The 21,579-nt window shown below is 34.2% G+C and overlaps 3 protein-coding genes across 3 annotated transcripts; 1 reads left to right on the top strand and 2 right to left on the bottom strand.

Annotated features, from left to right (window-relative positions):
• The first annotated feature begins 2,391 nt into the window (after positions 1-2,391).
• On the top strand, positions 2,392-6,527 carry LOC109003795. Its single transcript, XM_018982090.2, has 4 exons — positions 2,392-2,582; positions 4,474-4,699; positions 4,776-4,880; positions 5,525-6,527. Exons 2-4 carry the CDS (start codon positions 4,516-4,518, stop codon positions 6,259-6,261), a joined length of 1,026 nt encoding a protein of 341 aa, XP_018837635.2. The 5' UTR covers positions 2,392-2,582; positions 4,474-4,515; the 3' UTR covers positions 6,262-6,527.
• A 516-nt stretch (positions 6,528-7,043) lies between these two features.
• Positions 7,044-10,815, bottom strand: LOC109003788 (histone-lysine N-methyltransferase 2D). The gene is made up of 2 exons (XM_018982082.2): positions 10,127-10,815; positions 7,044-7,938 (listed from the first exon to the last, which is right to left on the bottom strand). Exons 1-2 carry the CDS (start codon positions 10,597-10,599, stop codon positions 7,293-7,295), a joined length of 1,119 nt encoding a protein of 372 aa, XP_018837627.2. The 5' UTR covers positions 10,600-10,815; the 3' UTR covers positions 7,044-7,292.
• Positions 10,816-12,965: 2,150 nt separating this feature from the next.
• LOC109003787 lies at positions 12,966-18,393 on the bottom strand. The gene is made up of 7 exons (XM_035684643.1): positions 18,172-18,393; positions 18,011-18,099; positions 17,836-17,912; positions 17,229-17,270; positions 16,157-16,218; positions 14,490-15,755; positions 12,966-13,444 (listed from the first exon to the last, which is right to left on the bottom strand). The coding sequence occupies exons 5-6, from the start codon at positions 16,216-16,218 to the stop codon at positions 14,831-14,833; spliced, it is 987 nt and encodes a 328-aa protein (XP_035540536.1). The 5' UTR covers positions 17,229-17,270; positions 17,836-17,912; positions 18,011-18,099; positions 18,172-18,393; the 3' UTR covers positions 12,966-13,444; positions 14,490-14,830.
• Between the last annotated feature and the right edge of the window lie 3,186 nt (positions 18,394-21,579).

Genomic DNA, 21,579 nt, shown 5'->3' with positions numbered 1-21,579 from the left:
GATATCACATGAGAAATGAAAAAATCTATTTATCATCATTCTTATTATTATTCTCTTAATATCGATATGACGTTAAATAATGGTTTATAAGTAAAATATAATAAATAACATGTGTTGTGAACCCTTTTGAAATTTAGTGTAACTTACGGTGGTAGTCTGTTGTAATGTAATGAAAGTTGAGCTTTGTTTGTAATGAGATGAAGCTGCTATAGAAAAACAGAGTGATTGCCGAAGAATAAAATTGCAAGAAAGGTGTTTGATAAGGAGTCTCATAGACTCATATTCATTGATAGTGGAAAGCTTTGAGGGTTTCCAACCTCCATACTCAGATCAATTCATACAAGATTCTAGAATACCTCTCCCTCCCTTCAGTCCCTTCTCATATACTCATGCGGAATAACAAACCATACAAATAAAAGACTGACATGTATACATCTAGCAACTGACTATTACAAAGAGACAAAATACAATAATAAGCTGAAATTCTCTAAGAATGCCAAACGCTCCGTATAGCACCGATTATTGAAGCTCTGCGTTTAATCTCATTTTTCCAAACGGTGCGTTGCATCAGGTTCCTAACAACATGCAATTATTTAATATTATATAATGAGATGATGATAAAAAAGATAATAAATAGCCTTACTCACAAGAAAAAGGAAAAAAATATAGAAAATCATGTTCTATGGCTATAAAACGGGATAAAACTCTTCCTATTTCAATTCTCAAATGTTATTACTAAATAGCAAACAGAATCAATGATCTTTACATGTTCTATATCTGTAATTGGATAAAGACTATGAAAGGATACTGGTTTTCTTTCTTTACTAAGTAATTAGATAGATCTCATTAGCCACTTGTCTACTTGTTTAAATTACAAGGCAAAATTTAAGAGACAAATGGATAAATCTTACAATATTCCATACTGTTAAAGTCTTTGTTGAATTTAACCTTCCCTAACTAGATTTTTTAGATGATGAACATGCATTCCTCACTTAGGCTGCGTTTAGATGTTAAACTGAATTGAGTTGAGATGATAAAATATTATTTTTTAATATTATTATTATTATTTTAAAATTTGAAAAATTAAATTATTTATTATATTTTGTATTAAAATTTAAAAAAATTATAATGATGAATTAAGATGAATATAAGAACCAAACGAATCAATTTAATAAATAATAATATTTTTATCTCATATCTTGTCATTTATAATAACGTGACATATTTTAAGTGATTTCACATCGTAACGACTTTAATCACTTAAACCAACTATTCTTTGGAGTCATCAAATGTTTGGTGGATAATAATAATAATAATTATAATAATAATTATTATTAATCATAAATAATATCATGCTGTCAATTAAAGTTGTAACACTCTGGAATCTTGATTCTCACGTCCAAAGGGTGGGGGGGACAGCTGAATAATACTCATTAGCCCCACCTTTTCCTTTTATAATTCAAAGCATATAAATCCTCCCATGTCCATTTCCTTTTGGCAAGTATCATTCCTGCTCACCTATACAAATTTATACAAAAAGATAAAGATAAAGAAAAAAAAAGAAAGATAAAGAAATGAAAAACAGTATAACAGAAGCAACAGAAAAAGGAAGATTGCCTATGACTCAAAAAATAAAAAAATAAAAAAAAACCAAAAAAGGAAAAATATATGGGCCCACGATTAGAGACTTTTGTGTAGAAATTAAATAACATAATTATTTATTTTATTTATACATAATTATTATCCATTTGAAATAAAGGGTTGTAAGTTTTACATATTAGAATAAAAAAGCATCTGTATCGTATACTATTCAAGTGATATAATTTAATTTATAAAATTTAAAATTTATATTTAAAATTAAATTATGTCACGTGAATAATATATATGATGTAGAGGCATTATCATTGCTTTATTTTTGCATAGGTGAATAAAATTATAAAAATGTGCTAATGGTTAGATAAATTTAAAATATGAGTGGTATGGTATTCAGATTTTGTAATAAAATTAACAAAATAAAAATGACATTAAAAAATAAAATTTAATATTGATATAAACGATTCATATAAAAAAAATTATGTTTTTTGTATTAATAAAAATTAATTTTTATTGATTTAGCATGTAGTAATATTATATTCGGTTGTGGGTAGCATAATTTTTTTAAAAATGAGATATTTATTATTAATAAATTAATTTTTTATCATATAAATCTTATATTTATTTATTTTATTTTTTTAAGAGATTATCATTTCTCTTTAGTATATCCTACCCAATAACGTCGCGACAAATTCCTTTAAAAAAAAAAAAAAAAAAACTGCCGGCACCCCAATTTTTTTAAGCGGATTAAATTGACGGTATATAAATTTTTGTAACGGAAAATGGTGGCAACCAAAGGCCGCCATTTCAAAACCCTCGGGTTTTTTCCTTTTTTGACGTTGTACACTAGAGAGAGAGAGAGAGAGAGCAGCGAAGGAGTAGAGAGGTAGGGCGCGAGGGGGTTGGAGACGACGGAGTTTCTTAGGAGAGAAAAAAGTAGGAGGGGAGAGAGAAGGACAATCATAAACCCTAATCTCTTATTGAATGAGGTTCGTTCGTTCTTTCTTTCCATGGTTCTAGAAACTTCTTTATTTTGATTTTTTTTTAAAAAATTTTTTTGTTTTAATCTCTACGATTCTGTTTCCACTTTCAGATTTGTTTTGGCGGAAGCACGTGAGTTTTTTCAATTTTTTTCTTCGGACATTTTTTTTTTTTGGTTTTGTGGCTTTGATTGCGTAATATTGGATTCCAGTTCCAATAATGAATAGCCATCGCTGTTAAGAATAACCAACATCTCTGAGCTGCGATTTTCCCTGTTTTCAATTTCTTATGCTTAGTTGATTTTCATTGGATGGAATTTCGCAAAATGAAGTGTATCATGCATAATGTGGATTATTTCCTCAAAAAATAAGACCGATAAATTTACATATGTATGGATGTAGTATGACTGTACATAGAGATATATTGTGGACAGATGTGCCAAGTATTTGTTTGTAGAATTATTTTTTTTTTATAAGTAAAGAGAATTGTTTGTAGAATTATTTCCTGTAAGGAAGTCAAAAGGCATGAGAGCTGATGGATATGGATGAAACGTTGAAGATTAGAGATAAGATTAGAGATATGCAAGTCCAGATTTGCATCGCTCAGTCAGAAAATTTGAAAAGTGGAAAAATATTCTAATGTTTGGGAAGCTTTACTATATGTAGTTGAGGAAGTTTAAGAATGGAATGCAGCTAGATTTATTTAGGAAGTGCGACTAGGCTGTTTGGAAATTTTAGTATCATGTTCATTTGACTCTTGTAGAAGATGTTTAATATCGTGTTCATGATTAAGATATCAGATTGAGATTAGTTTTCTAGAGTTTGCCTTTCCTTTTCATTTGGACATGAAGTTGAAGTTAACGTAATATGGTTTAGATGGTTTGCCCCTTTAAATTAGTAGAAGTATCAGTTTTAGCGTTAATGTCATGATTTGACTGTTTCCCCAAATAGCCTGGTTATGTTAGTGAGTGCTGTGAACTTAGGGAGTTTGGGGTTTTCCAGCTCATCATGTTATCAGTTAAATTCTATTGCAAACATAGCCAGTGAAGTATTCATCATGTTGGAAATCACAAATGAATCTTTATACATATTTAATAAAAAGGTAAAACTTATAAGGGTTTTGCCATGCATCAGCTACTATTCATCCCCACACCCCACACCTGACAACTTTTTCTATCTTTTTTCATAAGGTGTGGGGCGTGTGCAGTGAATAGTAGCTGATGAGAAGAATTATTCAACTTATAATACTATATGTTTAATTTGATTTAGGCGGGTGCCATTGGTAAATTAAGGAGTTCTTGGTTACCAATGAATTTATTTATCGAGTAATTCATCTTTCTTTATTGTGTCCTACAAAAACTAAATCAAGAACCTGAGTTTTTTTCTTGTGTGATTTAGGTTGATGGACATTCCTAAACATTGGAATTTTATCATCATATTATCAGCTACTTTCTAGAATATGACCACACAATTGTTCAAGCTTTCTTTCTTTCTTCTTCTTCTTCTACTTATTTATTTATTTATTTATTTTATGTCGTGGAACCTCTCCAAGGCAGAGGGCCATTTGGACTCACCCCTGCAGAGTAAACTCTGTTCTCGTGCACTGCACCCTCGAAAGTTTCTCTACACGGGGAACTAGTTAAATCGCTGGCTTTTCACCAGTGGGCATGGCCCCAAAGGATTGTGTTCAAGCTTTCTTTTGTTATCTTTAGATAACACTGTCTTGGTTGTGTTGTTTCCTTTTCCAATTCGTGGAACCTCTTTCTTCATTGAAAAATGTCAAAATCTATTGAACTGTCTCTTTAATGACCTGTTTCTGCTAATAGGTCTTGCATATCATAGCAAGAATAAATAAGGTCATACTTTGACGATTCAGAATTTTGGGACATTGTCAATGTAGGTCTTATTTTGACGATTCAGAATTCTTTCCTCCGACCTTAAAATGAAACCAAGAACAAATGGGGTATCTAGAGCTCAAAAGTCAAAAAATTTTCAGAGTGAAGGACCAAATTGGATTCTCATTGCTGGGGGTGCCTTATTAAGTTCATTGTCAATTCGCCTTGGTTACAAGTTAAAGCAGGCACTCGACACGAAGCAACAAGAGAATGCTAGCAATAGTTTGAAAGGTCTTGTATATGTGTAACATTTGCAAATTCTTTTGAGTGATACCTGCCCCTAACTATGAAGTGTACTACTATTCAGGAAATGGGAAATCCTCCGACAGAAGGAATGCTACTGGTTCCCATTTGCATTCAAATGTGTATTCCTTTACACGAGAAGATGATGGTTGCTTCAACTGCATTTCAGGTGTTGTTTTTGCTGCAGATATATTTTTAGCTTTCTGAAAAGATAATTTTTATACCAAAACTTGCGTTAGTGATTTATTATCAATTTATTGATTGCCTGCAATTTGATGTGCAGCTCGATATACTTCTTTGTGAAGGATACTGGTTTTAGTATAATGTTGCTGGTATCTGCGTTTAGAATAAAGGCTGTAGCTTACCTGGTGTTATATGTTTCCATTTTGGATGTGGGGGAAGATTGTGAGAAGGTAGAATTATTTAATTTAGAGGAAGAAATGGTTAGAAATGAATGGTTAATTATGGTTCTGCACTCCTGAAACTCTTAGGTAAAATCAGTTGCATTCCTGTCAATATCTCTCTAGTTTACTTATTATATGACCAAGCCATCTTCATTGCTCATATTTGCTTCCAGTATTAGTCAATGTTGTTTGGCCCCTTCAATGGCAACGTGGCAATGTGGAAGTGACAATCACACGTTTTTTTTTTTCCGCTTGGAGTCTGTTACTCTTCCTCTAGCCCTACATCGTTTTTCCCTATATTGCCTAATTTCACCTCTTTGGACGATTATAGACCAAATCAAAAACTTTCTAATGGTATTCATGAAACTGGAAGTATATATTTGCATAGTTAATAATGGATTTCGAACAGGAACTGATGGCATGATGGAGATTAAGTGCCCAGCCAATGGCCAGATGCTTAGTGAATCTGATGGAGCTCTCCCTTTGGTCACAGTTCCTACTCCTGAATTTAACAAGGAAAATGGTGTTATTTGGTCATCTTCTCCTGATCGTCTTGAAATGCCTCCAAAGCCTTTCCACCATTCAAACTGCTCAGACTCTCCATGTGTCTCAGAATCTGGCTCTGATATTTTCAGCAAGCGGGAAGTAATTCACAAACTGAGGCAACAGTTGAAGAGAAGAGATGATATGATACTGGAGATGCAAGATCAGATTGTGGAGTTGCAGAATTCACTGAATGCTCAACTAGCACATTCTACACATTTGCAGTCGCAACTTGATGCTGCAAACCGGGACTTGTTTGATTCTGAGAGGGAAATACAGAGGCTGAGGAAGGCAATTGCAGATCATTGTGTGGGACATGTCAGCCCTAACGACAAGCCTTCCACTGTAACAGTTTGGCCACCCGAGGCAATAAATGGCCATGCAAATGGGTATCACGATGAGGAGAGCAATTTTGACCTGCCCGAGAAAGGAAGAGATGGGGGTAGGATTGAAATGCTCAAGACGGAAGTAGGAGAGTTGAAGGAGGTGATTGAAGGAAAGGAATATTTGCTGCAGAGCTACAAGGAGCAGAAGGCCGAGCTTTCCATGAAGATCAAGGATTTGCAGCATAGACTGGATTCTCAGCTTCCTAATATTTTGTAGGCACTCTCAGTTTTTGTCTATTCTTTTGCCTTTTCCTCTTCACCATTTCAGGCTCCAAAAATTTGAAGCTCCGTTTAGGTTTTTTTTCCCTTTCCCTCACTATATTTAGAGTTTAGCTAATTTTTTTTGGTGCTGTATTTCTTCTGGTGTTGCACGTGTGCAAGTGTGGATGGATGACCGAGTGTGTCAGTGTGGGTTTGAAAAGTGAGAAGCAAGCATAGCAGTAGGGTCATTTTCTCAATGCGAGCAGACAATCTGTTTCTTCATTTCTCCATATGTAGGTAGATAAGCAGGTAATGATTTTCCACGAAAGGTTAGCGTTATTATTGTTCGGACCCCAACAAGGCTCCACCCTCAACAACTTCTTCTTGCATCATTCCAGCTTGAGGAAAGATTTTTTTTTTTTTTTTTTTCATGTAAAATTGCACGCAAAAAATGCAACATTGCCAACAAAGTTTGTAGGACAACCGGACAGAAGTCAAAGCGGAGAATGTCAAACTTGGTAAAAAGGTTGGTCTGTATTTATGCATTATTCTGTAAAAGAAAACGGAATTGCTTGTGTATCGTGGGATGGGTTAGTCTGCAGTCGTTCTCAAATGGGACTCCCCATGCAAGTCCATAAAAGTTATGGGCTGGTGCCTCCTTGCAGGAGATGCTGATTTTGATTAGTGAAATTTGTAGCTTTCTCTAAAATATTCCCCATCTACTAAACAAAGCAAGCACAGGGAATAACAAAAGAATAATTCTACTTAGTACCTCTACACATCACACCTTTTGTAATTTTTTTTTTCATTTTTTCCATACTAAGTATGTAGTGTATATTATATAAATGATAAGTTGAACAACTCAATTAGTTTAACAAGAATAAAATAAAATAAAAAATTAAAAAATTAAAAAATTAAAAAAAAATTAAAATATACATTATGTCATTTGTATGAAGTATGAGATGATGAGTAAAAGAACCCGATCAAAGTTAATGCATGCTCTGCCGCAGTCAAGCTTTTACCATTATTACCCTGTTCATTCAAGTCTCATCTAGTGTTCAAATCAAATTCCCCTACTTCTCTCCACCCATCCTGCATGCCTGCCGCTCCATTTTCAGTCTCTTCATCGTTCAAGAAATCTTCAGATGGCTCCTTCTCATCCCTTTGAGTATTGCTTCCCCATCCATTTATCATCTCATCTGCGATACCACCTTGCTCATGCTCTACCATGTCATGACCAATTGCAACGTCATTGCCCTGGGACCCAAGTGCACTTGCTCTTATTGGGCCTCGGGCCATCATTTCTGCATGAGCCTGCGATTCAGCTCGAGCTTGCTCTGCCTGGACCATGGCCGCCATTCGCAATTTTGCCTCATGAGCCTCACGACCAGCCTTCTCTCTGGACTCTATCTCTGATTTTACGTCCAGAATGGCTCGCCTCTCCTCTTGGAGAAGAGCCTGCTCTATCATCAATCTCTCCTCAGATCGAAATTCCCCCAAAGCTCGTTTGCGGGATATTATGTTGAAGGCAAGGGCCTGCTTCTCAAATGTGGCTGTGAACTCCGCAACTTTGGTAGCAATGTTATGATCCCACTGTTGGGATCGAGAGGGCATCTGGCCTGTGGTGTCAGAATCGAGGATCCTATCATCCTCTTCTGCTTCATAGTCTGCAACCACATGGTAAGGTAGTAATCTGCATAGAGTTTAAGAAAGCCCGGAATAAGACATTTGTTTTTTTTATCGGTAGAAATCCAGGAGTAAGACATCCTCTGAAGTAAAACAAATTCTAGTTTATCATTGTTCAAATAATTTGAAAATAAACTAAAATAAATTTGATTGTAGATTATAAACTTCCTAAGACATGAACATAACTTATCTTGAGAAAACCAAAAAAGAGGAATGGAATATATGCAACATATCGTAGATGAGGTGATTTCCTTCTTCAGAGAAGAAAATATATGTTTAAACAACAAAATATGGCTAATTTAATTAATTGTATGATGCGCAGTTTTAATCCATCTCCCAAAAAGCAACCAAACACATTAACCTACACAAGCAACTTCAAGAAGGTAATGATGTTTTCATCTCACTCAAATAATCTCAGACCAAATCTGAAGATCTGAACAGATATGATCTACAGACTGAATCTTCAAAGTTCGTGACCCACGGCATTGCCGTGGGTTTGAGCATATCAAACACCCAATGGTCTGCAAATGAAAGGACCCATGGCTGTGGCCATGGGTCGTTTCGTTGGAGGCAATGGGACCCACGGCCATGATGTGGGTTTGGGACAAAAGGACCCACAGCTGCGGCCGTGGGTCGTCCTGTTGGAGGAGATGGGACCCATGGCAGTGCCAAGGATTAGAGACCTCACTGCCGTGGATCTGTTGGAGGCGATGAATCATAAATAAGAGGGGAGAGGGAAGAAAAAGAAATGAAAAGGCCGTGCGGGCAGGGTTGGTTATCCCACCGTGCCCTAGGGGGCCAGGCAGGTGGGCCGAATACAGGGGGGTGCCTTTCCAGCACCCCTAGAAGATGGACATCTTTATCAAATTGACCAATAAAGCATCCAGAGATTAAGCACAAATAGCTAAAAACTGAAAGTCCAGACAACATTGACAAATAATGAAGCACAACATCATGTAGAAAAAAATTAGGACAAAAGGTACTAACTTTTTTTTATAAGTAAAAAGGGTACTAACTTTCTTACATCAGATATTCGAAGCACAACTAAAATCTGGACAGTGTATGGTTATAAAAAGTGCTTTATGAGCATAGAATTTGTAAAGAGAAATCCCCAAAGCTTACCACAGTGGCATAGACTGAAATGCCAATGGAACACACAAACATTCATATACATTTCTTACTTTATCACAGCAATATACACAGTATAGTTGTTTAACATCTAATTCTAACTACAACATCAACCATTCCAATACAAATTTCAGAAAAATTGATCCCACCGTTCCACTTCAAGCATCAAAATAGCATTTACTTGTTGCATCTTTTTCCTTAATTTTTTTGTGCATATTTGCTTTTCACTTTGTGGCAGTTATAACACAACCAACATATATATGGCAAGGTTGTGCTATCCAAAACAAAACCAAACAGTTCAACACGGTATGGCACATGACTCCAAACACCAAAATCCATATTCAGTTTGTATCTATATCTGCTTTCAAATATTTGGGAAAACCACACTCACATAGCTTTCCAATTCTCAATGTGCCACATGTATGAACATAAAATTTAAGAAAATCACACCATTTATTCATACTAAAGTGCCATATACAGAAAACACCAATTTTCTTCCGGCCTCATGTACGTAAATTGTTGTATTCACCCAGAAAAATAGGGAAAATAACATCTTAGCTACTTAGACAAAACGTAACTATCCAGTTTCTGTCTCTATTATGGAATCCAGATATTTTTACCTAGCTTCCAGTATACAAATCCAAAGACAGTGAATTACCTAGCTTTGAGATCTTTTTTAAATCTCCAATAAACTAATTTAAATCATCCCATATACAATATTCTTCAAAACAACTCACGTTGTAGGTATAGATGAATATATCTTTAAACTACCATCATACATATAGGGTAGCAAATCCCGCTAATAATTCACTTCAACCCTTCATAATGCGATTATACAACCAACGCAAAAATATATGTAGAACCCATTGGTGGCAAAAGAGAAGTACATTGAAACAAAGCATATAGGGTAATGAAAATGTCTAAGTACATACAAAAACCAGTTTATTGCTTCCAACAGATTTTTTCCTCAGCAACAAACAGAAATTCACAAAATTTCACATTTCACAAGACCAGTCGTTCAGAAAACATAAAAGACATGAAACCCTAACCGAAAAAGGAAAACCAACCTTTCGCAGGCGTCTTCGAGAGAAGCAAAGGGGCGCTTGAAGTCAGGGTGACAGACCCGCCAGGCGTCCTGATAAGCCATTTGGAGCTCCGGTTGATTCACAGGTCGGATCGCCCTATTCTGCTGCTGCAGTTGTTGTTGCTGCTGCAGTTGTTGTTGCTGCTGCTGCGATTGTTGCTGCTGAGGGCTCGGATTGTTAGGGTTTTGCTGCAAATTAGGAATATTGTTGTTAGGGATGTTAGGGTTTGGTGTAAGATTGATGGGTCGAATCGGCCGCAGGTGCGCGTCGATGTTCGACGGGAAACGAGAAATGGCCGCCGCTTGCTGCTGCTGCTGCTGCTTCTGAAGCTGTTGAAAAAGCAGGAATTGTTGCTGCTGCTGTTGCTGTTGCTGCTGCTGTTGATGGTGTTGTAGCATCATTTGTTGTTGTTGTTGTTGTTGGTGCTTTTGAGCCAATGCCTTTGACTCCTCCATCTCTTACTGTCAAACAAAAATGGCTCTGTCTGTCTCTGTCTCTGGCTCTCTCTAGAGAGTAAAAACCTGAGCGTTCCTCGCAATCTACGGACGAAGTTTGTTATCTCTTTGTCGATAGATCTGTGGCTTTCTCTGTCCTAGAATGAGTGTGGGTGTGCTAGGGAATGGGAAGTGAGGCTCACTCCAGTCAAGATTGTTTGGTTTCAGAAATTTGTTGAGATCAGTCGAATGATTTGTGAATATTAAAATAAAATATTATTTTTTAATATTAATATTATTTTAAGATTTTAAAAAATTATATTATTTATTATATTTTACATAAAAATTTAAAAAAATTATAATAATAAAATAAAATAGTTAGAGGAAATTTTGAATCCAACTCTCTTTTACATATATTGCGGGGAAGAGAAGTGAGTGCTAAGAGTATTAATATTGGATTATGCATATGCAAACATAAAATTTGTATAATATCATATGATTTTGTATTGAATAATACTACTCTTATCAATGAGTTTTACCAATGGTTTTTACTGTTCTATTTTTTTTATTTATTTATTTTATTTTATTTTACTTAATGATTAAGTAAATATTTTTTAATAATATTATGAATTTTTTTATTTTTTTAAAAATATTTAAATGTATTAAAAAAATACAAAAAAGAAAATATAAAAAATTAAAAATCACAAAACCATTAACGGTAGCTCCCTGCGGTAGCTGGGAGCGGTGGCTCTAGTGCCGCTCTTTTGTATTTGGCTATTCCATTCAAATTTTATTCTCATATTAAATTATCCATCTATTAGTTAAAATAATAATAAAATATTTTAAATTTAATAATATTTTTTTTTCAATTTTTTTGTTCTATTATTATTTTTTTCTAAATTAAGAGCTATATGAAAATATTAATATTTTACAATATTAATTTTTTTGTTTAGTATCAATACTTGTTCATTTATTTGGCTTGATGCACTTTGTATAGAGGCTGAAGTGGAAAAACAACTAATTAATATTGGAAAAATAGAGGGAAGAGAGAGAGGAAGAAAATAATAAATAAACATTTGGTTGAGCTACAGTATCAAGTCAAATATGACCGAAAGAGTTGAATCACTGTAGCTAAAAGCCATTTGATTTTACACTTGCATAATCCAATACAGCCACTTTTCATTTTTTATTAGTTATTTGAGCTTTTGCATTTGTATTTGGATATTCCAATGCGAATGCTCTAATATTTCTTGAAAAGATGTGTCATGTGTATATATTATATATGTCCTAGATTTTATTCTTCATTTGATATATACTTACAATTTATTTATAATTATTTTATAATTTATATTAAATCAACCGATATAACATATCGCTCCATTAAAAAATAGAGGAGTAAAGTAGTTGAAAAATAGTTACAAATCTATCATTTTCATATATATATATATTTATTTTTTTGAAGGGATCCCCTATAAAATTATACATCAAGATATTTTTTTTTCGATTAGTTAATTTTATACCTATTATATGTATATACTGTTTATTAATTATGAGTTGATTTAGATGGAAAGAAAAGTTCCACTACTGTGAAGAGTTTTCTTAAAAATAAACTCATAAACTGATATAATTTTATAGTATATATTAAATCTATTTTATAATATAATTAACTTTATAATTTGATGTCTATATCATTTGTAAATTTATAAATTTATTTTTATAAAATTTCTTTATTATATAAAAATTATCACATTAATACAACGGGATAAGATCGGTTTTGCATAGCTAGTGTGTAATTCACTGCAAAAGCAAAATGAAAGTGTCATGTTCTCTTGCTTCTTCCTCAAATATAATCAATTTTTTCTTCAGTTATGCTTCTTATAAGTTATAAGTTGGTATGTAAATATACCACTTGTTATAAAATTTATTATAATTATATAAAAAATTAAAAGCACTAATGTAAAAACCTTCCACATTCTAAGTATGTGTTGTGTTGTCATCAGTAAACGTATGGACCCAAATAATATTACAAGCAAGAGCTTTCATTCCTTGTCAAAATTCAAGTCCCAACAGAAATTGGTTGAATAAAACAAGGGGTTTTGTGAATCCCTTGTTTTATTCAACCATTCATAGAAGCAAGCAGTTAACGTACTAGTGAAGATTTTCCCATAGAACAGAATTTTTATCAATTTTTATTTTTATTTTTGCTGATTGTCATTGTTACAGTCCATTGGAGTTCACATCACATGGTCTCTGTCATCGAGCTTTTGTTTAATTGATATTTCCTCTACTTATAACAATGGAACATAGGATAAGATGGTAATTTCAAACTCTATTTATACATAATTTATTAACCAATAAAAAAAAATTTCGCATGGTCATTGAGGAGATGCAAGAAATTGTTCCATGAAGCCATTTTTAGCTGGAAGTTACAAAACATATTACAAGTCTCTCTCTCTCTCTCATCTTCCCTATCTCAACTACCTTCATACATTTCAACCTAAAAAGTTAAACCCATCTCAACTTAAAAAAGTTAAGCACTTCTCAATGGAACTTATAAAATACTACTATTCACGACTCAACTTATCTCAACATACAAACGCAGTAATGACAAAACGTTTAGATAACCCCACCACGCTAACAACCCTTTCAAACAAGGTTAAAAGATACACAAATTACCTCAAACCCTTCATCTTTTCAACTCTGCTGCATAATTTCTATTTTGACACTAATTCTTCGGGGAGGCAACTTGTTTCTGAAAGTAGCTTGTTACCATTTATTACTCCACGACGATGATGGCACTAACCAGCCAGCATTCACTTGATAGTCACTGGCGACATCACCCTTGATGAAGATCTGGATAGATGGGCTGCATTTGAAACTTAAATGATCAAATGGTACCCTATATCAACCACATGCTGAAGCAGTAGAAGGTTAATCAAAACAGGATAGAACTCGCTGCCATGATTAAACACTAGTTCAATTGAAGACAAAATCATTATGATTAAATATAAATGCGCATTGAAAACTGCTAAATGCATCAAGGCACATGCAAAACTGCAACTAACTGGTTTTAACTCCACTCTCCACAAACACTCAAGGACAAGAGCACAAGGATCAATACCTTGTTTTTGTAGTTAAATGCAACTCCTACACTAGTATAGGATTTAACCCATGGGCCATGTCCGGTCCAGAGGAGATTCCATTTGGTCCAAAGACCATTGGAAAAATACACACTCACATATAACATTTTTTTTTTTTTTTACAAGTACACACTCACATATAACATATAAGCTATCCCAAGTTCTCATATCCATGGAACAATATTAAGACAACTCTATAAAGTATAATCTTCAATACACAATAACACAACACTGTAAACACAGCCCCGTGCAACTAAGACTACAAGAAGACATATAATCCAATGTTTTAAGCATAAATCCCATCAAACTGGTCTCTTTCCACTCATATATCATAAACTAAATTGCTTCCAAGGCATAGTTTATCAATAAGCACTGAGACAAAGTAATTGATATTAGAACGTTGAAAATATGCGGAAAAGGGTACACGTCCCATTCATGCCTAAACAACCACAAACTTGACCAAACCCAAGCCTGCCTTTAGACCTCAAACCCTATTTTGATGTAGAGTTCATCAAGGTTTATCAATAAGTCCAGTGACAAATTGATGTTATATTGTGGGAGATATGCATTAAAGGGGATAACCAGAGCCACCCAAACCTTACAAAACCCAGGCCTGATTTCAGGCCTCAAATCCCATTTTAAGACTAGGTTCAGCTGCTGGCAGCCATTGGGTCAACCTTCAACCCGACCCAAAAGCAAAAGCAAGAGTATTTGTAAAACAAAAACAAAGCTTATATGTACTAGCCACCGCAGAAGTTAGCTAGTCAGTACCTGATGAAATTATGAACCTTCAGAGCTTCCCATTTGCGATCTATCACATGGTCCATGTAGAGGGAAATATATCCACTCCCTTGTAGTCACACACCAAGGATGGTATTACTACATTCTCTTCCATATATCTGATTAATCATGACTAATATGAGAATTTCTGCTTCTACCAGCAATGTATTTTTCCTCTTCCTTTTGCAGGTGACAGTTCCCATAAAAGCTTACTTCCAAGTGTTAAAAAAATTCGAGCAAACAATATTTCAACTAGCTCCTATAGAGATAAAGAATCTCATCCACTTAAAGCAATAGAAGTTCAAAGACCAAAACTAGATACATTCGGTGCATCAGTTTTGGAGTATTCCATAAATTTCACGCATCACCAACTTGGAGTTATCGACAACATGCTTACTTTCATAAACTATATAACTACATAACTCATGCCTAGGAGCTGGCCTAAGTGAACGTAATTGAGTGAGAGGATTCGTGATTACAGATTTACTGCACAACTCCTTGGTTGGCTGGACATGTTTCCACCAGAAATCAGAGAGTGCCATTTTCAACACATCCCAGTATTCTATATCTCTGTATAGCCGAAATAGACTACTCCCTTTAGGAGTCCAAACATAGAAATCCATCCAATCCTTGTCCATTATTTCCATTAAACCCTGAGCTTGTGGAATACAGTAAAGAGGGACTCGTGACCAAGGGACAGCCTGGCTCATATCTCCATTGAAAAATGGACACTTTATCTCAAGCACTCCCCGTGAAGGCAAATCATAAACCAGCCTGTCAACTACTCCATCTGGTGAACCTGCTAGCCAATCATCTTCTGGGTTTCTCTCACCATAGACCTGAAATTCAGGAAACAAAACAGTATTACCGGTTATGAGCTTGTATCTTTCAAGTGCTTCCTCTTCTTTAATATTGTTCCAACAGGTAGCCAGGTTTCCAGAAAATGGCTCAATTGCCCCAATTTTCTCTAACCACAGCTGAACCCTTCGGCGACGCCAAAACCCAATAGCTGCAGCAAAAGTGCTTGCTGTCAATTTATGCTCCCTGAGTTTTTGCCAGTTTTTGAACCAGTGCTGAAGACTACTTGATTGAAGAACAGAATAAGTTTCACCAGACGCAAATTTTAGAGGGTGAACATATTGATTCAAGATTCTCCCAGAGGGATGATTAAGAGCCTGGCTAGTGTAGCTCCTACTATTGCTAGGATCTGTAAAGAGCACACCTATGCAATGGATACTCTTACTCTTCCAGTTTGATCTGAAAACATGGTGGAAGCAAAAAGTAAGTTCTTCACTGCCCAAGAAAAACACCTTTGTGGGAGCAAAAAGTGTGGAGAACATAGTGAAAAATATATCAAGGGGCAGTCAACATATAACATGTATGATTTAAACAGGGGGAAATATACCAAATAGTAAATGTTAGCAGCAAAATGAACGTGTAGAAGTGATGTAACACCCCTTCCCGTAGGTTAGAAATATTACGTACGTTCATAACATAATTCCCAGTAAAGAGATTCAATCACATAAAATGCCTCATCTATTGGATCATAAAACTAACTTAGTATGTCAGTCTTTCATAACATATAAGCTAAAACATAAAATAAATGATATAAGCTAATTCTCTGTGATACTAACACTGCTTAAAAGTTTAAATCATACACTAAGTCTCTGGAATTTATTCTACTCCTGGCACTCCTGCTCTGTATCCACGAAATCATCATCTGGGACATTAAAACATAAAACGGATAAACAAACAAATGAGTCGAAGACTCAATAATAGCACATCATATTGTAATCTTAACTTAGTTTAACATTAAGCTTAATTTTGAAAACTTACATTGTCACACATACACATAACATATAGATCATTTATAAGGAACATAAGCGGAATTAAACATAATCATGGAAATACACGTAACATGGATGCATGAATGACTGACTCCATCCATTTCCTATCATTTGTACATGACTTATCATTTGTACATAGGGGTGAACCATGCTTAGGTCTATGGCACCGCATAACGTATCATAACATGTAGTGAAACACGCTTGGCTCTGTGTTATCACATCATACGGTGAACCACGCTTGAGTTCGTGGCACCACATAACGTATCATAATATGTAGTGAAACACGTTTGAGTCAGTGTTATCACATATCATATGGTGAACCACTCTTGAGTCTGTGGCACCACATAACATAACTTGTGGTGAAACATGCTTGTGTCCATGTCATCTCAAACATTATAGCTTACATGTGGTGGACCACGCTTGAGTCTGTAGCTTGCACATCCACCCATAACATAAGGCCAATCTTAAAGTTTACTTGTCATTCATGTGTTTTCTTACTAACTTTCATAATGCATGTCAACATGTTTGACTTCATGAATTTACACGCCATGACGTACTCTTGTGCAAGGCATAACATTAAACATGGCATATTAACATGAGTCTTACACACATAGCATAGCATAGCATAGGCAAGGCATAACATGATCTAAACATTACATTACATGGCATAAATGTGATTTTCATAACACCTCCTCCATCTAACAACAATCCATATCAACATAGCATGCAGTCTTATTCACAAGCATATCATCGAAATTCATCGATGTTCGTGAAAAGGGGTTAACCTTGAATTGGCTTGTAGCGTAGCGTAGGCAAACATCACATTTTTCATGCAAGAAATGAATATTTACAGCACACATGAAGTTATGATCATGCTACTTACCTCTTAGCGCTGCTTCCACAATCTCACTTCTTAGTTTGTGACCTATAGGAAGCACTAAACGTCACTAACTTTTTAGAAAAGCGTGTCGTAGCATTCTAGTTAATTAAATACATATCATGAACTTCAATCTAAAATATTCAGTTATACTAAGATTAATAGATAGTACTATTATTTAAAACTCATAACATATTCCTTTCTATTTAAAATATAACATAATAATTTTATTAAAAATCCAATTTGATAGACAATGGCAACATTAACTTAAAAACTGACTCATCAGCATACTTTAAAATTAAAAATTGACTCATCAGCATACTTTAAAATATACTTTAAATCCCTTGAATATTTTCTGTAAAATACAACCAGCTAATATAAACATTAAGCCCCACATGAACTCGGCACATTTAAACAATATACAAGTTAATGAAATCAGCCCCCTTAGAAAATGGGAAGGCTCAAGGCCAATGTGAGAAGTCAGTTCACTTGGGAATCAAAGGCTCTTGGCCAGATGGGCTTAAGGCCCAAGGGCCCATTATAAATCTAAAGAGATGGTATAATATGGCAAAGAAACAGAGGGCTCGGGAGGGAGAAGCCGTGCGATACTCACCTAGAGAGAGAAGAACGAACTGCGACGGTGGGTCTGGGTGGTTGGCTGGGAGTCACGGCAGCGCAACTGGAGGCTCCCTTTGATCATGGTGGTGCGACATAGAGAGAGAGAGAGAGAGACCGTCAAACCGAAAGCAACAGAGAGAGAGAAGGATGGCGGACGGTAGTGGGCCTACCGGAATAGTGGAGATCCGACGGGATTTAGCTGGCCGGTAGTTTCTGGGCAGCGTGGGGGTGCTCCGATGTCCTCTGTGGTCAATGGTGGCTGGGCAAAACACGGGCTATTTGGTTACAAGCGGTGGAGAGAGAACGACGGAAAAAGGGTTTAGAGGCTTACCGAGAGAGGAAAGGTTGTGTGTCTGTCTCAGGTGGCTGGGTCGGCGGTTTCTGTGGTTGTTCCCGGCGAGTGGGTGCTTCGTTTGTTGGAAGAAAGGCTATGGTGGTTTGCTGTGAGGTATAGAATTGATTTCACGTGGGGGGTTCTGGCCGTGGTTGCTGTTGGCATGGGGGAGGAATAAAGTGAAAAAAATAAAGGATTTCAACTAGGGTTTTTGACGTGGTTGAGGGAGGGTCTACGCCGACCGCTGGGGCGGATATTATATGATTTTTTATTTTTTTTACATGATTTTTTTTAAAATATAAATTTTTTAAAAAAATTTACAATATTATTAAAAAATATTTATTTAATCAAATTAAAAAAAAAAAATTAACAACGGGAGCACCCAACAGTAAGCATAACATTTTCCTTTGATGTGAGTGTTGGTTCCATAAGAGCACTACTATTAGACTCATTAAATTTATCTTTAAATTTTAATGAAAAGTACATATTTTTTATATATCTAAAACTTTTTTATTCACATCTTCACGTTGGATTAGCTATTGAATTCATTAAAATAATAATATAATATTATTTTTTTAATAATAATATTTTATTTTTTTTCATATTTTATAATTACACTAATTATATGTTAATTAATAATTTTATTTTATTTTTACATTATAAGACGGTTAGAGATTAAACGTGAATAAAAAAGAATATTGGAGATTAAAAGTAAATAAAAAATAAATTTAATGAGTGAACTGTAGTCCTTCAAATTTGAAGAAATATATCTATTTACTGTAACTCAAAATTTCACACTTATATTTTTGATTAATCCAATGCAACTATCTTTTGATGAAATTTATTATATTTTACATTTAGCTAAACTTTTGATAAAGTCAATATCAATGCTCTAATCACACTAGAAAATTAAACAAGGGATATATGGGAGTGAGGACGGAAGAAATCAAATCAAATAAAATTACTATAACATATCTCAAAAATAATAAAATGTTAACAAAAACAATGATAATAATAATTCCAAACCCCAATTATGGACCAGTATGTTACAAATTTTATACACAGCACATAAACATGCAAACCATCATAAAACATGCAAAACAAAATCCTGGACTAAAGTGACATAAGATGGGATGAATTCAATCCGGTTTGGTCTATCCATAGAAGATTTTTGGGATTGGACCGAATCGGATCGGTAACTTTCAGTTCGGTCAATTTGGCCCAGTCCCAGAGGGGCCTAATTCTGTGCTTTTTAGCCCAAGTTGCCCAATTGAAAAATCCTAGTTAGTTTTCATCCCGTTGACATTTTATTCCATTTTATGCAAAAAACACCAAAAAAAGAACTTGAAAATTATACAATATGCCAAATTGCCAATAACATCCAAGCTAAAAAAAAAAAAGAAAAATATACAAAAAAATGAAAAAATAAAAATAAAAATTGTTTATATCCATCCAAACAACTAAAAAGGATATCAACCATACTAATAAAATTTATAAAAAAAAAAAAAAAATCTCTAATCATCCAAATTCCAAACTCCAAATAAAAGGAAAAATATCAGAAAAAGTAAAGGCAACTCAATTTTCACTTCTCACATAAGTATAAGTCTGCTGAAACGTTATTTAACGCAACTTAGTTTTTATGTTTTGCTTGCCACTGTGCCGTTTAGGTTCAATTTTACACTACACGACACCGTTTCTCGAAGACACAGTAGGAGCTTTTTATTTTTAATTCTTTTCTCTTTTTGGTACATAAATTAATGAAAAAATTATATAAATTAGTAAAATTAAAATTAAGTAAACTATTTAATGTGGATTATGTAATTAACTATTTAATCATTAAAAAATAATTAATTATATTTATATCTATGATGTTAATTGCCAATTTTTCACTAACTTAGAGTGTGTTACTATGTAAATGTATTAGGATAGTTAATGCATAATGGGCTATATTAAACTTTTTGCATTTTGTATATTATTAATTAATTTTTGTCATTCACCATACATGCTTTATACTCACTTGCAACTTAGGTAATTTACAAAAAATTTATCTAATAACTTTAATTAGATCATAGATGTAGATGTTAGTGATTAGTTAATGGTGATATGTTAGTGAATTGATATCACATATTAGTTAATTGATAATTTGATAGCATATTAGTAATAACATATTGATGTGCTTAATTTCTATACAAGTTTTTTTTACACTTTTACTCTTAATTTTATGCTAGTTTTTGTTTATTTTTCTTATTTATTAGAGTTTTTATTTATTTTGTTTATTTTTTTTCGAAATAAATAAATTGAATGAGTCATCAAGAGAATATGAAACATTCATTTCTCGAAATTCTTGAAGTACCCTTTGGTATTTGGAGGATAACTTTTCTAGACAACTCCAACAAGGGCAATTTCGGTGTCTATAGAAAGCCAAGAGCAAACCCTAGAACTTGTTTGTTAAAGCCTTGGCCGAAAACGAACATTTAGAAGGTGGAAAGGGTGCATCAAGTCAAAAGTCGCAAAATTGTCGAATTCCTTAAATATCCTTTAGTATTTGGAGCATAACTTCTTGTAGAAAACTCCAATAAGGGAAATCTTGGTGTCTACTGAAAGCTGAGATAAAAACCAACAACTTTCGTGTTTAAGCCAGAGCAAAAAATGAACATCTTCAGGGAGGAAACGGTGCTTCAAGCAGGAGGTTGAAAATCTGCATAATTGGAGTTCATCAACGATAGAGATTCTTGATCTACATAGAGTTTCCTTCTTAACTCTTTAATCTTTTCTTTGTATAATTCTCATTATGAATTCTAGAATTATTATGGTTTGTTTTGATTAGATTATGAACTAATTTCTATTGCTAAGGCTACGATATAGCCTCTCCATGACAATCCCGAATCTGATTTCTATGTAATCATAATTTTATCATTCTTTTTTAGTAATAGTTGAATGATTTGTTGTATATGCTAATTCGAGAAATGTTGCATGTAGTTTAGCTTCGTATGATGTATGACATAAATTGAGCGAAAGACAAGAATGTGCCAACGTGATTTGTGCGGCTTTTATGTGAAATATTATTAACCTTAATGTGTTCAAATGCTTTTAAATTCGCATAGACATATCGCGAATTATCGTATGTTGAGTAATTCTAATTCTACTCGAGAGAGGGTCTTAGATATGTTAGAATATCTCGCCGTCAAATAGGATGATAATTGATTGATTGTATGGTTAAGATTTAGGATTAGATTAGTTAGGTGAGTCGGATGCCTTAGTATTTTCTTCTTGGGTGAAATCTTATTCTTTTCAAGTGTTTGGTCAATTCTTCATTTATTGACTTAATTTACTTTGTTGCTGTTTTTCAAATTCAAAATCCACCACTTTTCTTGATTTTCAAATAACTTAGAATTAGAACAATTT

Source organism: Juglans regia, chromosome 13 (genome assembly GCF_001411555.2).
Source record: "Juglans regia cultivar Chandler chromosome 13, Walnut 2.0, whole genome shotgun sequence".
In the NCBI taxonomy this organism is placed as follows: Eukaryota; Viridiplantae; Streptophyta; class Magnoliopsida; order Fagales; family Juglandaceae; genus Juglans; species Juglans regia.
The sequence above is the reverse complement of the archived record's forward strand: the minus strand, read 5'-3'. Positions and strand labels throughout refer to the sequence as shown.

Excerpts from the sequence above, each read along its gene's own strand:
- LOC109003787 (XM_035684643.1), bottom strand. The coding sequence starts at position 16,218 with ATGATGATTTCGTGGATACAGAGCAGGAGTGCCAGGAGTAGAATAAAT. Across the intron at positions 15,756-16,156 it reads ATAAATTCCAGAGACTTAGT|ATCAAACTGGAAGAGTAAGA; the intron begins GTATGATTTAAA and ends CCATGTTTTCAG.
- LOC109003788 (XM_018982082.2), bottom strand. The coding sequence starts at position 10,599 with ATGGAGGAGTCAAAGGCATTGGCTCAAAAGCACCAACAACAACAACAA. Across the intron at positions 7,939-10,126 it reads CTCGAAGACGCCTGCGAAAG|ATTACTACCTTACCATGTGG; the intron begins GTTGGTTTTCCT and ends AACTCTATGCAG.
- LOC109003795 (XM_018982090.2), top strand. The coding sequence starts at position 4,516 with ATGAAACCAAGAACAAATGGGGTATCTAGAGCTCAAAAGTCAAAAAAT. Across the intron at positions 4,700-4,775 it reads TGCTAGCAATAGTTTGAAAG|GAAATGGGAAATCCTCCGAC; the intron begins GTCTTGTATATG and ends ACTACTATTCAG. Across the intron at positions 4,881-5,524 it reads TTGCTTCAACTGCATTTCAG|GAACTGATGGCATGATGGAG; the intron begins GTGTTGTTTTTG and ends GATTTCGAACAG.